The sequence below is a fragment of the Halichoerus grypus genome, chromosome 2, assembly GCF_964656455.1.
Source record: "Halichoerus grypus chromosome 2, mHalGry1.hap1.1, whole genome shotgun sequence".
Taxonomy (NCBI): domain Eukaryota; kingdom Metazoa; phylum Chordata; class Mammalia; order Carnivora; family Phocidae; genus Halichoerus; species Halichoerus grypus.
In genome coordinates, this window is record NC_135713.1 from 165069703 (window position 1) to 165085069 (window position 15367).

The following is a 15367-nucleotide window of genomic DNA, read 5'->3' on the forward strand; positions in this document are numbered from 1 at the left end:
TTTAAAATGCTTTCTATTGGGATGCCTGCGTGGCTCAGTGGGGTAAGCATCTACCTTCGGCTCAGGTCATGATCTCGGGGTCCTGGGATGGAGCCCGCATTGGGCTCCCTGCTCAGTGGGGAGTCTGCTTCTCCCTCTGCCCCTCCCCCTGCTGTGTTCTCTCTCTCTGACAAATAAAATCTTAAAAAAATAATAAAAAACTGCCATTAAAAAAAAATGCTTTCTATTTAATGAAATAGTTTCAACGTTCTCACTGATTTGCCTCGAAAGTTATTTGAACTCGGAAAATACGTTACTAAAACTTCTGTTTCGTAGAGTGTGTCTCGTACATTTGCAAACCACAGGTGTAGCACAAAGAGCATGTGCGGACGGAGGCCGGAGTCAAGCCCGCGCACCACCACCTACCAGCCACACAGCCTCAGTGGCATTTGCCCTCCCGGCCTCCAGCTCCACATCTGGAAAATGGAGCGGATCATACCGACTTCACAGGGATTTGGATCCCACGAGATAGCACCATGTATTCGGGACGCAGTAAATCCTCAGTGACTAGCTCCCGCCCAGATACATAGGACTGGATCAGCGCAGACCTCACAGTCTCACGATCAAAGGTATCACCTGCCTGCCAGACAGCAGCCGGGCTGCAGCCAAGGGCCGGGGCTGAGCCAACGGGCCCTCACCTATAGTCAGCGCCCTCCTCGGACAACCGAGCCGGCGAGCTGCGGTGCCAACACTTCGAATCCTTTAAGAGCCGTGCCAGGGACGCAACAGGGTATGAGGTTGTGGGGTGTCTCTGTGTGAACTCATTTCTCCATCTGCCTGTTCATCCTCTCCAGGGGCTACGCTAGGCAGCGCCACCGCAGGGCTCTTGTTTGCGAAGAATTCTGTGGCACGCAGGCTCTCCAGCGGCTGGTCCCTTCCCTTCTCCCTGAGAACCGCCTTCCTTCTCCATCAGCACAAAACAAACAAGCACAAGAAGATAGATTTTCTCTCCCCCATTTCACCTGGTACCCCTGAAAGTTGTGGCCCGCTTTGCAAATACTTGTCTTGGCCTCAGAAGGAAAGGGAAGTTGTTTGAGAAGCTGTTCTTAATTTCACACTTTTGAAAAATTACCCCAAACAGAAGGAGGCCCGGCAATCGTACAGATTCCATTTGATTACTGAGCAGAAGCTACCAGAGCCCTCAGATTAAGTGATAAACATTCCCAGGGGACAAGGCACCGAACCCTGTTTAACTTTAATATCGCTCTATCACTTAGCACTCTCTGGATCAATATCCCCAAAGGGAACTGAAAACCCAGCTTACAGGGATTCAGCTGGCCTTGGGAAAGGTCTAGACTTCTTTGAAAGGCAAACCGTAAAGTAAACCAAATAGCTGGTGAACATCTGTCTGTCCCAAGATATTCTTGCGTAGTTTTTTGGTCACTGTAGGTAAGGGAGGGTGGGGGAAGTGGGCAGGCAAGAGTTTTGTCCCTGCCTGCCATGAATGGCCAGTTGAAGTCTGGTCTGTAGACACCAGACACCATATCTAAAGAATTCGTTGGGAGGGCAGCCTTTGGCAGCCCTTCTAATTTGCATTCAGAGGAAACATGCCACATTTTCCACAACAGGCTGCCCAGCCAACAGGAGGGAGGGGGGAAAGCTGTCTTCTCCGTGTCTGCAGGTTTATCCCTAAAGACTATGAAAATAGCAGCTGCTAGGGCAAGGGGATTATAGGGTTTGGAGAGTCCTCAAGCTTTTGAGTAAGTTGTGTATCTCGAGCACGACCCAAAAAGGCAGAGGCCAGCTATTCTGACGCCTGCCTCAGATGCGGCTGGCGCTCAGCAGCACAGTTATGTTGGGCACGGGCCATTTTGTTCAAGTCAGTCCAGGGACAGAACAAGCCCTATGGCCACCCACCATTCAGCCAGGCCAGCTGCCGGTGGTTCAGGCCTGGCCAGCGATAATGAACGCTTCCTACTTCACACTGAGCATGTGCACGCCGCCTAGTCTTAGGCAACCTACACAGCCCGATTCATCATAATTCCCTTTTACAGGGGGTGCCGGGGTGGCTCAGTCGATTGGGCGTCTGCCTTCGGCTCAGGTCGTGATCCCAGGGTCCTGGGATCGAGCCCCACATCGGGCTCCCTGCTCTGCGGAAGTCTGCTTCTCTCTCTCTGCCTGCCGCTCCCCCTGCTTGTGCTCATTCTGTGTGTGTCAAATAAATAAAAAATCTTAAAAAAAATAATTCCCTTTTACAGACCCTGGAAACTAAGGTTCAGAGGACCAACGACTCATCTGACGTCAAAGTAGCAGAACCAGACCTGGAGACTAGGTCTTCTGTGGAAGTTTCCAGTGTTGGGCTGCTTGTGTTTCAAATGGACACCTTCGTCCCATCCTGCTGCTCTCCAGGGCCTCCCACGCCTGGCTGTGTAGGTGGGCAGGAAGAGAACCGGGCAGGTGAACCGGCCTGCACTGCCCTTCTGGAGGGTTAGAAGGAAAGGTTTCTTTTTTCATCAGCTTGATCTCTGGGCACCCTGAAGTGGGGAGCTGGTGAAAATAATGGAAACTAGGTAACGATCTCCAAGCCAACCGAATGAAGTGTGGCAACAGATTTTCCACTGCTGAAACAAACACCAGACTTCCTAAGAAGTTCACTGCAAAATGCCCACCCAGTTATTAAGGAAACAGGATTAACTTAACTGTGTACAGGAGAGCACTCCTTTGCAGTCACATGGAAAAGCAGGCTATGACTGGAACAGCACAGTGGAGAAGGGAAAGTCAACAGGATAGAAATTCAGGGCACAGGAAGAGTTCCAAATTGGAAGCAGCACACTTTATACATATTTATAGAGGGTGTCCAGCACAGCCCAGACATGCTAGGACCCTGCCGACGAGCGGGGCTGTCTTCAGGCATTGCTCCCTTCGGGAGCCAGGGAAGGGCCCCGTCTTGGGCAGGGGGCAGGGGAAACGCTGCGGGGAGCCCACGGCTCATGAGCTTCCTGATTCTTTCCTATGGTCCATTCTGTTTTCTGTCAACAGTGAGGAAATACACCCTAGCAAATGACATCCAGTAATGCTTTAATTAACTGTAGTACTTCATGCTCCAATATGCACCGAGAAATCACTTCCAGATGGGGGAAATGAAAGATATTTACACAAAAAGCAGTCCCTTTATTTTAAGGAAATTGATATCTCCCAAAGGTATAGAAGTTTGAGGGTTTGAGAGACTATCTCTTCTGATAAATCCTAGAATGAGACTGGAAATTTGGATTTGTAACACGGACTCTTTCTGCACTCCAGCTTCTCATGGGGCCATGTTTCCAAGGCTATTGTTTAAGTGGCCCAATGCAGTTCTAATGATTTTATTTTTAGAAATCTGACTTGGAGTAGATCAGAAGTGTGAAACCCTTGCTTTCACCATCAGCAAGCTAGTTATTTTGGAGACTTCTCTTCCCAGGGAGAGGAATTACATTTTCAGCTGTGACCTTTTGGCATTTTCCCTAGCATTCCGCAAACAGGGGGACTAGATTTCCTTGTGCAACAGCAATCCAGGACGGGCTGGGGTAAGAGCCCCCCCATCAGGCAGCAGCCACAGACCTGCTTGCTTGCCCCGTCCGCCCTGTGACTGTCACCCTGGTCTTTGGCAGTCTGCTCTCAGTCCATTTGATCAGCACCGAAGAGCCATCCTGGGCATGAGAGACCAGGCATCTTTCTCTGGGGGGCAGGCAAAGTCCTAGGTACTAGTTCTTTGTTCTTTAAGAGAGGGAGGAGTGGTGACAGTTTCAATTCCAGAACTGAACTTGGAGGTCAAAACACTCTGTCCATTGTGGTTCCTGTCTCACTGTTATGATCCAAACGGAACTTTCTCCAGCCTGGGCACCTCTAAGCCAGCTATCAGGAAGTCTGTCCGTAAGAAGAACAGCAGATCTTTATCAATCATAAATTATTAATATTTATTTTAACCACATAAAGTGTCTTCAAAGTTTTTTTTTTTTTAAAGAGTTAGAGAAAGCGGGGGGAGGAATGGGTACAATATCTAATTTAGCTGAGTAACAGTGTTGTTTGTTACAGTTATTACCAGTGAGTCCTCCTTCATGTTATTTTGAAGTGACAGTAATAGAACAAATCTGTTTGGGGCTTGGCAGCCAAAACTTTAAGAATTCTAGTCTGTATAGGGACAGCACAATTCTGGCATGATCCCTATCATCAACACAAGCTTAAAATTAAAGCTGCTGGATATTAGCAACGAATCTTTACCATGTTGGTACCAGCTCAACTGTATAGGAATTACACTTGCTTAGAGAGCCAGGAAAAATATACATTTATGAAAATGTGCTACAGGAACACTGTGATAAAGCAAATTTCTCTCTACTGCAGTGGTTTTTAACAAAGGGGTAAACGTTATAATTACTTCTATGCCTGGCCCCACTCCAGACATACTGATTCAGAATCTCCAGGCAACTGTACGTGTAAAAAGGGCCCCAGGTGATTCTGATGCGTACCCCCAGTTGAGAAACGTGCTCTGTCTTTAGAGGATGCATACACAGCATTCAGACCCCATCAACGAGACATTTAATATAACTCCTACTGACATCTGTTAGCTCCTTGGAGATTCCTGACAATATAATAAATCAAGAGAGCAACTTCCCTGGCTGTGACCACCAACTGGGAGAAAACAGCGGCTTGACATCTCAATGTGTCACGGGGATGTACAGAAAACGACTCCTCAGGAATGAACCAAAAAGAGAAGTGTGCATCTATAAACACCGAGAGGGACAAGAACCAGGTGGAGTCCGCCGGCTTCCCCGGCTCCCCAGGTTGACGATGGCTGGCCCAAATGGCTGTGCTGTTTGCAGATGGGCCCATCGGCCCCCCTTTCAAGAGCAGGAAGAGAGGCTAACCTCCATTAGTGCGGGCGGTAGGACATCACCGGAGTGAGACGACGGCTGTCCCGGCAAAGTGACATCTTGCCGGCTGCTCTGCCCGCGTGCTTGCCCAATCCCCTCCCCATCCTATCTGCCCTTTCCTTATTTAGCAAGCTTTTCCTGAGAGCTCAGCCAAGGGCTGCACTTTCTTCCCAGCGCTGTTGAGTTTGAGATGCTCAGCATGTCAGAGTCACACGGACAAGCAAGAGGAGCCTGGAAGCTGAGGAAGAAACAGGGCTCAGGATCAAAGCTGGGGCCGGTGGACAGAGTCTGGGAGGAGGTTAACGGAGAGGGAAGGGGATTGGGGAACAAGAAGGGGGGAAATCATCAGTTCCTGGTCTGCTTTTCAGACCTTAAAGTGTCCTCCTGTGCGGCTATCACAAGTTGTATGGATTTTCAGGAAACTTCCTCTATCCAAAACCCATTTCTGAGTGCTATATGATATCCCAATTTTATCCCGAGGCCTGTTACGTGCCTTCTCTGTAAAGAGCTCCTCCTTCCTCCTTAGCTCTCTCCCCACCTGGCCAGCAACTTGTTCCGAATTCCCGAAGAATGCCCACACTAACAGCAGCCCCCCCGAGGCTGTGGTCACGGTGAGCTGGGGTTCAGGGTCCCCGCGAACCTGGCCAATCAGGGCAGCTACCTGCTACGCTGCCCGTTCTCGCGCTGCAGGACGATGTGAGGACGGAGGCAGTTCTCTCTGCCAAGCTGTGCCAGCTGTGCGCCAGCGGACAGGCCGGGCAGGCCAGGGGTCAGGGGGCGGGGTGTGTTCTGGGCTGGGCCAGGCTCTGAGCAGGTGTTTAAAGTCAACATTCTGTTCCTAAGGTATCCATGGACCTGGGTTCTTTCCCGTTAGTAATAAAGTCATATGTCATTCTGGCACTTGACATCACCTTTGTTGTTTCAGATCATTCTGGAAAGTAATTTGGGCTTGAAAATAAATGGGCAGGAAGGGGATTAGAGGGCCCAGGCCTCCTGCACTGTCCCACAGCTTCATCTGAGGAGAAAGCCTAGGACAATTCTTCTAGGAAAACATCTTAGTTTCTCTTCACAGAAGGCAATCCCTCCTCTAGAAGTCAGGAGCAGGGTGGGAATAAAGAAATGGAGAAAATAATCTGCTTACGTCATGCAGTGAGTGTGCAGATATGGGTCTACCCCCACCCCCAAGCAAGGAGCCCTATGGCACAGAGGACATCTGCTTCCAAGGCCTGGCACATACAATCTTCCTGGGTGAGAGATACAGTGGGAATTTCTCCTTGGATGTATACAGAGGACTGCAGGTTAGGGGGAAACGGGAAGAACGCACTGCCCCAGTCATGACAATACGTACCAGGAAATGGATCTACAAGGAAGAGTGCTCCTGCCTCCATGGCCTTCATAAGGCAAGGCCGATGTCCTCCACCTGCCATTTGCCAACTTGGGCCCCAGAGCCACGCTCACAGAGCAGAGAGGACAAATCTTAGGGCCTGGCTGCAGAGGTAACCTCAAACAGCGGCAGATGGAATGGGGGAGACCCAGGGTTTCTCACCCAAGTTGCCTGCACAGGCACGGGAGACGGGGCCACATGCCGGGCGATGTCACTGCAGAGGTGAGGCGGCGAGGCCAGTGACAACTGGACAGGGGGGACACAAGTGGACTGCAGGGCCCTTTCGCCCACCACTGCCTCTGCTGCAGGAATCCGGGACCAACTAAGGAGGCTTTTCATCACCCTGCCCTTGCTTGGCTTCTTGATCAGGACGCGAATCAAGACAGGTCATGGGGAAGACTCATGAACAACCCAAATGTCCCAGGAAGTTTCAAGACTGATGATTTGAAAGTCAGGGTGAGCACAGGAGAGGTGGGCGGGGGGGGGGGCTTCCGGGCAGCGGGGTGCTGAGGGTCACGGGCCAGGGGAAAAAAGTGCCCTGTGTAGGCTCCTACAGTCTCTTTTTAATCAGTTTCTCCAGCTTGCGGATCCGAGATGACTCCTGTTCCGGTGTCGGAGCCAGCAGGGACAGTGAGCCCGAGCCTTCTGGCCCCGAAGGCGGGGTGGGGAGCCTCTGGCGCAAGAGTTCCAGCATGCTGCTCTGCTCGCTTCTCTTCAGCCCCTGAGGTTGAAAGACAAAGGAGGATAATCACGAAATCTGGCCCCAGAAAGGCCTGAGGGGAAAGTGCAGTATCTGGTTGTGCAAACGGCATCATTACTCTAGGCTGAGGATGAACACTTTCTTCAGGGGTGTTACCAGCCCGGGCCAGTAGTAGCCCGGGAGAAAAGCAGAGGGAGGGAAAACAGATAAAAGGAAAGGAGAGAAAGAAGGGGTGGAGAGAGAAGGGACAGCGTGGGGAAGGGTACTAGTCCTCTCCACTGCGCTCCTTCTGCCCCCAGCCTTCTGGTTCTTGAAGGGGCACGGAGCTACCAGCAGCAACAGGAAGTCGGCCTGGGACCCTTCTCCTCAGAAGACTTCTTAGAATCTGGTTTGCAGCATGGGGTCAGGCCTATGCACTTTGAGAAAGCTCCCCAGGAGTCCGTATCCCACCCCCCAGCCCCCGTTAAGAACCACTGAGTGTGAGGGGCGCCTGGGTGGCTCAGTTGGTTAAGCGACTGCCTTCGGCTCAGGTCATGATCCTGGAGTCCCTGGATCGAGTCCTGCATCGGGCTCCCTGCTCGGCAGGGAGCCTGCTTCTCCCTCTGACCCTCCCCCCCTCATGTGCTCTCTCTCTCCCATTCTCTCTGTCTCAAATAAATAAATAAAATCTTTAAAAAAAAAAAAAAAAGAAAAGAACCACTGAGTGTGACAAAGGTATGCAAGTGTGGACAAAACAAGGCACTGAACTAACCTTCATGTCCAGTATCTTCTGGAAGGTTTCTGTGTTGCAGTCCGTAAGGAGTTTGATATAGTTGTCAACAAACACCACCAATGGTTCGTGAGGGGCCATCACTACCTACCAGGGGAGAGAGACAGGAGTAGGCCTGCAGGGAAAGTCATGACTGCAAGGCAGGTGATCATTTTTCCCTGCTTGCAAGCTGACCACGAAACGGATTCTGTAAGATTTCCTTAAGCAACAGCAGCCCTAAGCTCAGAAATGTCCCGATGGCCTATTTCATCTCAAAATTCAATGAGAGCAATGTTTCTTAAATTTGCTAAAGCATAAATATCACCTGGGTTGCTTCTTAAGTAACAGATTTCTATGTCCCCCTCCTGAAGATTTTAACTCAGAAGGACCCGGGTGGGTCCCAGGTGATTTTTACATAGCAGAACCATTTGTGAAACACCTTGTTGGAGAGTCTTCCTGTTTGGAGACGGGTTCATGATACCTGCTCCTTCTGTCCTGAGGCACCTTTATCCCTGAGGGATGGGTCGCAAAAGCCATAGATCTAAGTGGATTTTCCCAAGGACAAAAATCCCAAAGCTGCCTCACTCTTCAAGACTTAAAATCTGAACTTCATTTAACTACATTGTTTAAATTGAAGATTAATATACAAATGGCATTGCGATCCTCAAATTCAATCCTACTTGGTTTTGGAATGCAGTGTCTGATTTTCTTCCTGCAGTAGACTGGTTTTGTTTTGAACTCCTGAGAATGGACCACAGAGGGGCAAGGAAGGAGTAGTTCACTCAGAAATTCCCTGCAGACAGCTCCCAAGCTGCATGCTCTCCTCCCCGGTGAGGAAGACAGCTGTGGGGAGAATCGGATTAGGCTGCTTCCGAGTTCCTCAGGCTGGACCCTCACCTGGTCCCGTGCATGTCTCAGGTCCCATAGCTACTTTTCACTCCTGCCATCATTTGAGCCATTCTGTTTGGGAGACAGACCTGACAAGCCTGCAGGCCCTGCACTTTTAGGAACATTTCATGATAGTTCCATTTGTTCTCCAGCCTTCTCCCCTCCCCCAAGAGGCCCCCCTCTCTTCTCAAGGGCAGGTGAAAATCAGATGCAGGTGCTCAAGGCTTCAGACATTTTCAACATCATCACCCACATATAATAATTTGTTAAATGGGGCTTTAGAAAGCCCATTTGCTGATTAGATTCAATTACTGCAACATCTGTTGGAGTTCCTGTAAAGTTGCAGAGTACAGAAAGCTGAAGAGGTTTATGTGGAAGGGAGTAACTGATACCTGGGCTGGAAATTCCTGCTGAGAAGCAAAGAGATCCTTGACTGAGACACTGATTCACCGCGACAACCCACCTAATTTCCAATCTTGGCCAAATCCCACTACAAGAGAATCCCTTTGCAAAGAAAAATTCATTTGTCAGAAAGAATTACTGATCCCCTGAGTAACTGTCCATTGACTTTCAACAATATCTGATGAGGCCAAAATCTAGTCCAGCCAAAGAATGTGGACAATCCTTTGGGACTGACGGACACAGGCCCTAATCTATACTTTCCAAAACCAGTTCTACTTGGAATAAGTCATCAGATAACCAGCCCCTTTTAACAGAAACCCTGAAGAAGATACAAGCCCCACCTTGAGTATCATTTCCGCCCGAGTCATGCCTTTCACAACAATCTTAGTGTAACTGGCAGGTGCTTTCCTCACCACCTGTGAGCCAATGGAAGGTAGATCGAGCAGGACCATCTTCAAGGAATGGGTGTCCAGCAACAGCTGTGGGAATGAAGCAGAATATTACTAGCTACTTCAAAGGGACACAATGCTTAGTATACCTACGCCAATTAATACCATTTTCCTGATTTTAAATGTACTACATTGGAGAGAATTTGGAAAATAAACAAAATTATGAAAGGAAAAACATTCATTACAACTCCTACTGTCCAGGAAAAAACACAGAAGACACAGCTAAATGTGGTATATTCCTTTGAAAGTTGGTAAGAGAGTAGATCTTCAATGTTCTCACCACAAAATAGAAATGGTAATTATGTGACAGGATGGAGGTGTTAACTAATGCTGTGGTGGAAATCATTTTGCAATATATAAATGTATCAAATCAACACACTGTACCTTTAGACTTACACAGTGTTATATGTCAGTTATATCTCAATAAAGCTAGAGAAAAGATGTGGTATAATTCCTGCCAGTCTATGTGTGTGTATACAAAACTAAACTAGAAGGGCGCCTGGGTGGCTCAGTCGGTTAAGCATCTGACTCTTGATCTCAGCTCAGGTCTTTATCTCAGGGCCATGAGTTCAAGCCCTGTGTAAAAAAAAATAAATAAATAAAAAATAAAATAATAAAATAATAAAATAAAAAAAACCCCCACTAAGTTAGAATCATAGTATATATACAGTTTTATAACCTGGTTTTCCCAGATAATATATGAAGTTTTTATATTTTATTTTCCCATCTTGGCAGTCTTAAAAACTATTCTTAATGGCTATACTTACTCTATGGTGTGTGTGTACAAAACTTTATTTTAATTTATTTATAAGATTTTATTTATTTTAGAGACAGAGAATGAGCATGGGGAGGAGCAGAGAGACAGGGACAAGCAGACTCTGCACTGAGGTAGAGCCCGATGGAGGGCTTGATCCCATGACTTTGAGATCATGACCTGAGCTGAAATCAAGAATTGGACACAACTGACTGAGTCACCCAGGCACCCCTAGATTTTTACTACTATAAATAATGAATGCTGTGGCGAACAACTTTGTACAGACTAATTCTAGGTCTATCAAAGGCATTTCCTCAGGAGAGTCTTTGGGACAGATCAAAGGATAAGAACATTGTAAGGTTTTTGATACATATCTTGAACTGCTTTTCAAACGGAATGCGGGCCTACTCACATATCTGCCAGAAGTGCAGGCTACACCCTCATCAGCACTGAAAACTGTCGTAAAAATCTTGCTTATTCAACAGGCAAAAAGTGGTAACTTGGTATTGGTGTATATATAATATATATATATAAAGAGAGAGAGAGAAGAGAGAGAGAGGTAGAGAGAGATCATAATTTTCTTCTTTAAAGTTAGCTCTACACCCAATATGGAGCTTGGACTCAAGACTTTGAGCTCAAGAGTTGCACACTTCACCGACTGAGCCAGCCAGATGCCCCAGTATTGCTGTATTTTTGGATGTTAGTGAGGATGTAGAAGATGAAACCAAATTTAAACATCAGTATCTTGGTAACAATCTGCCTTTTCCTTCCTTCGTTCCTTTGTTCCTTCCTTCCGTTCTCTGGATGCCAATTATTTGGAAGGATATTAGCCTTCCTGGTTGCCCACCAACTGCCAGGAAAGATGCTAGGGATGTTTCATCTCATTTAATCTTTACAAGAGCCTGCCCCATAGCTATTTATTGTTCCCATTTTATAGATGACAAAATCAAAGTTCTAGAGGTTAAATAACTTGCTGAAAGTATGTCACATGATGGATAGGGGTTAGATGTATCTCACATAATGGACAGGCGTTGGATGATGAGGTGGACAGGACGCTGGATCTCCATTTCCTGCTGCCCTGAGCCATGCTATGGAACAGTGTTGGCTTAGAGTTCACACTGTTTCCTGCTGACTCCACACGTACCGCAAAGCAGCTGTGCTGTTGGCAAGCAGGTGGCAGGGAAATGGCTGAAGCCTCCAAGGGCATATACACTCTGGCCTGCTCCGGCAGTTTAGGAGAAGAGAATCACATACCCACCAAAGGTGGCAGTGGGGTGACAAACCACTGCTCTGATGGTGAATCTTTTTTTTTTTTTAAAACATTTTTAAAAGATTCTATTTATTTATTTGACAGAGAGAGAGCACAAGCAGGGGGAGTGACAGGCAGAGGGAGAGGGAGAAGCAGGCTCCCCGCTGAGCAGGGAGCCCGACGCGGGGCTCGATCCCAGGACCCCGGGATCATGACTGAGCCGAAGGCAGACGCTTAACCGACTGAGCCACCCCGGCGCCCCGCACTCTGATGGTGAATCAATCTTATGTTTAGGACAAGGCCTGTTTTTTCTGCCACTACCGCTCCTCTCAGAAAGCCTTTCATAAGTACGTGGAGCAGGGACGGAATGGGAGCCCTTAGGGCCTGGGACGTTGCTTTCCCATCCCCCTGTGCTTTGCTATGGACAGGAGAATAACCAACTAAAGGTAGGATAAACTCATTAATGAGAGACATCATTGACTTAATGGTCATGTGATTATAATTTTGACAACAGTATAAAAGTTTGGAGAAGACATCTATGTTTTACTTGGAATTACTTACTAGAAATATTGCTCTCAAAAAACGGTGAGGTGTTGACAAACGGATTCTAAAGTTTATATGCAGAAGCAAAAGACCCAGAATAGTCAACACATTATTGAAGGAGGAGAACAAAGTTGGAGGACTGACACTACCTTACTTCAGGATTTATTATCAAGCTTCAGTAATCAAGACGGTGTAGTGTTGGCGAAGAACAGACAAACAGATCAATGAAGCAGAATACAGAACCCCCACAAATACAGCCAACTGATCTTTCACAAAGGAGCAAAAGCAATATAGGGGAGCAAAGACCATCTTTTCAACAAATTGTGCTGGAACAACTGGACATCCACGTGCAAAGAAAATGAACCTAGAGAAGGACCTTCCACCCTTCACAAAAATTCAGAATGGATCACCGACCTAACTGTAAAACACAAAACTAGAAAACTCCTAGAAGGTAACATAGGAGAAAACCTAGATGACCTTGGGTATGGTAATGATTGTTTATACATAACACCAAGGACGTGATCCATGAAAGAAGTCAGTGATAAGCTGGACGTCATTAAAATGAAAAACTTCTGTTCTGCAAAAGACAGTATCAAGGGAGTGAGAAGACAAGCCACAGACTGGGAAAAACATTTGCAAAAGACGTATGTGATAAGGGAATGTGATATAAAATATGTAAAGAACTCTTAAAACTCAACAATAAGAAAACAACCCAAATTAAAAAATGGGCAAGGGGCGCCTGAGTGGCTCAGATGGTTAAGCATCTGCCTTCGGTTCAAGTCATTATCTCCAGGTCCTGGGATCCAGCCTGCATTGGGCTCACTGCTCAGCGGGGAGCCTGCTTCTCCCTCTGCCTCTCCCCTCTGCTGGTGCTCTCGCTCTCTCTCTCAAATGAATATATAAAAATATCTTAAAATAAATAAATAAGTAAAAATGGGCCAAAGACCTTATAGACACCTCACGAAAGAAGATACACAGATGGCAAATAAGCATTTGTAAATACGCTCCACATTATATGTCACCAGGGAAATGCAAATTTAACCAACAAGATACCACTACACATCTACTAGAATGGCCAAAATAGGGCGCCTGGGTGGCTCAGTTGGTTAAGCGGCTGCCTTCGGCTCAGGTCATGATCCTGGAGTCCCAGGATCGAGTCCCGCATCGGGCTCCCTGCTCAGCGGGGAGTCTGCTTCTCCCTCTGGCCCTCCCCCTCTCATGTGCTCTCTCTCTCTCTCAAATAAATACATAAAATCTTAAAAAAAAAAAAAAAAAAAGAATGGCCAAAATCCGGAACACTGACAACACCAAATGCTGATGAGGATGCGGAGCAACAGGAACTCTCACTCGTTGGTGGGAATGCAAAATGGTACAGCCACTTTGGAAAATAGTTTGGTGGTTTCTTACAAAACTAAACATACTTTACCAAACAACCCAGCAATAGTGTTCCTACGTTGTTTACCTAAAGGAGTTGAAAACATATATCCACACAAAAACCTATACACAGATGTTTCTAACAGGTTTATTCATAACTGCCAAAACTTGGAAGCAACCAAGATGTCCTTTAGTAGCTGAATAAACTGTGGTAATCCAGAGAATGGAATATTATTCAGTGCTAAGCAGAAATGAGCTATAAAGCCATGAAAAGACATGGAGGAACTTTAAATGCATACTATTAAGTAAAAGAAGCCAATCTGAAAAGGCTATATATTATTTGATTACAACTATATGACATTCTAGAAAAGGCAAAACTATGGAAAAAGTACAAAGATCAGTGGTGGCCAGGAATTGGGGGAGGTGGATGGGATGGATAGGTGGAGTGCAGAGGATTTTTAGGGCAGTGAAACTACTCTGTATGATACCATAATGATGGATATATGCCATGATACACTTGTCTGAACCCACAGAATGTAACACCAAGAGTGAACCATAATGTAAACTACAGACTCTGAGTGATGATGATGTGTCAATGTAGGTTCAGCAATTGGAACAAATGTATCAATCTGGTACAGGATATTGATAATGGATGAGAGGCCATGCTTCTCATGGGGGCAGGGAGGCATTTGGGAACTCTCTATACCTGCCCCTCAGTTTTGTTGTAGGCCTTGAACTGCCCTAAAAAACATAAAGCCTTAATTAAAAAAAACTGGTGAGTAAGCTACACTAAGGAAAGAGTAATTCCATGTAGTAGTATGGCTAGTTAAACCTCCGTCAGTCATTCCACCTGGGGCATTTTTAACTCTTCTTGGTTTCCAGAGATGAAAATTCTTACTCTCCTACTATCTGTTTTTTGAAAAGGCCATGGGTTTACAGAGTAAAGTACCTAAGCATGCATAGGAGAGATGAGGATAGACTGCTTGAGGCCTATACGAGGAGCCCAGCATCAGAACACTTCTCAGAGCCCACTAGAAATGATCACGGCTTTTGCTCAGAGGGAACCCAAAACATGCTTCTGAAGAATAAGCATGCTAAATCCCAGGTAGATTAAAAACACAGATATGAAAAGAAAAACTTTAAGAAGAAAACAGAGATATTCTTATTACTTATAGGTAGAGAAGAATGTGAAAGAGGACAGATCGAAAAATCTATTACCTTAAGATGAGGCTATATCAAAAGGTACATAAACAAAGGAAAGACACAAACCGAAAAGGGTATCTGCAGTACTGGCAAAGGAGTAATATTCAAATACATAAAGATTCCTACAAAGCAACAACAACAAAAAAGATCAGCAACCCCAATAGCAATAATAACAGCAACAGTGGGGCAAAGATTTGAACAGGCAATTCACAAAAGCAGAAACTCAAGTGCTCACGAGGCATCTGATATGATACTTGACATTATTAGTAATCCAGTAAATGCAAATTAAAAACACAATTTTAGGGGCGCCTGGGTGGCTCAGTTGGTTAAGCGACTGCCTTCGGCTCAGGACATGATCCTGGAGTCCTGGGATCGAGTCCCACATCAGGCTCCCTGCTCAGCAGGGAGTCTGCTTCTCCCTCTGACCCTCCTCCCTCTCATGCTCTCTGTCTCTCATTGTCTCTCTTGCAAATAAATAAAAAAATCTTAAAAAAAAAAAAAAAAAAAAAACCCACAATTTTATACTGTTTCATAATCATCAGAGAGGCAAAAGTAAAAAGGTTGATAACACCAAATGTTGGCATGGATGTAGTGCAATGAAATTCACACTTGTGGTAAGAGTACAAATTAAAGCACTTTGGGGGGAATTCAGTAATGTTTTCCTACCTGGGGATGTGCATAACCCATAATATAGCCCTCACACTTACATCCTTTAGAGAAATTCTTGCCCATGTGAAAAATGTTCCCTGCATCCACTGTTTGTAAAAGCAAAAGACTGGAAACAATC

General features: G+C 46.3%; 1 protein-coding gene across 3 annotated transcripts in view; it reads right to left on the minus strand.

The window, feature by feature from the left end:
* Positions 1 to 3127: 3127 nt before the first annotated feature.
* The window catches only part of VPS53 (VPS53 subunit of GARP complex), a 140202-nt gene continuing 127962 nt past the window's right edge, over positions 3128 to 15367 (minus strand). For 2 of the 3 annotated variants that reach the window (XM_036070925.2, XM_078068093.1), the window contains 3 exons: positions 9350 to 9487; positions 7722 to 7826; positions 3128 to 6991 (listed from right to left, as the gene is read on the minus strand). In XM_036070925.2, coding sequence (XP_035926818.1) covers positions 6821 to 6991; positions 7722 to 7826; positions 9350 to 9487 — 414 coding nt within the window. In that variant the 3' untranslated portion in view covers positions 3128 to 6820. The remainder of the gene's footprint in view (positions 6992 to 7721; positions 7827 to 9349; positions 9488 to 15367) is intronic. The other variant, XM_036070924.2, reaches the window with a different exon arrangement.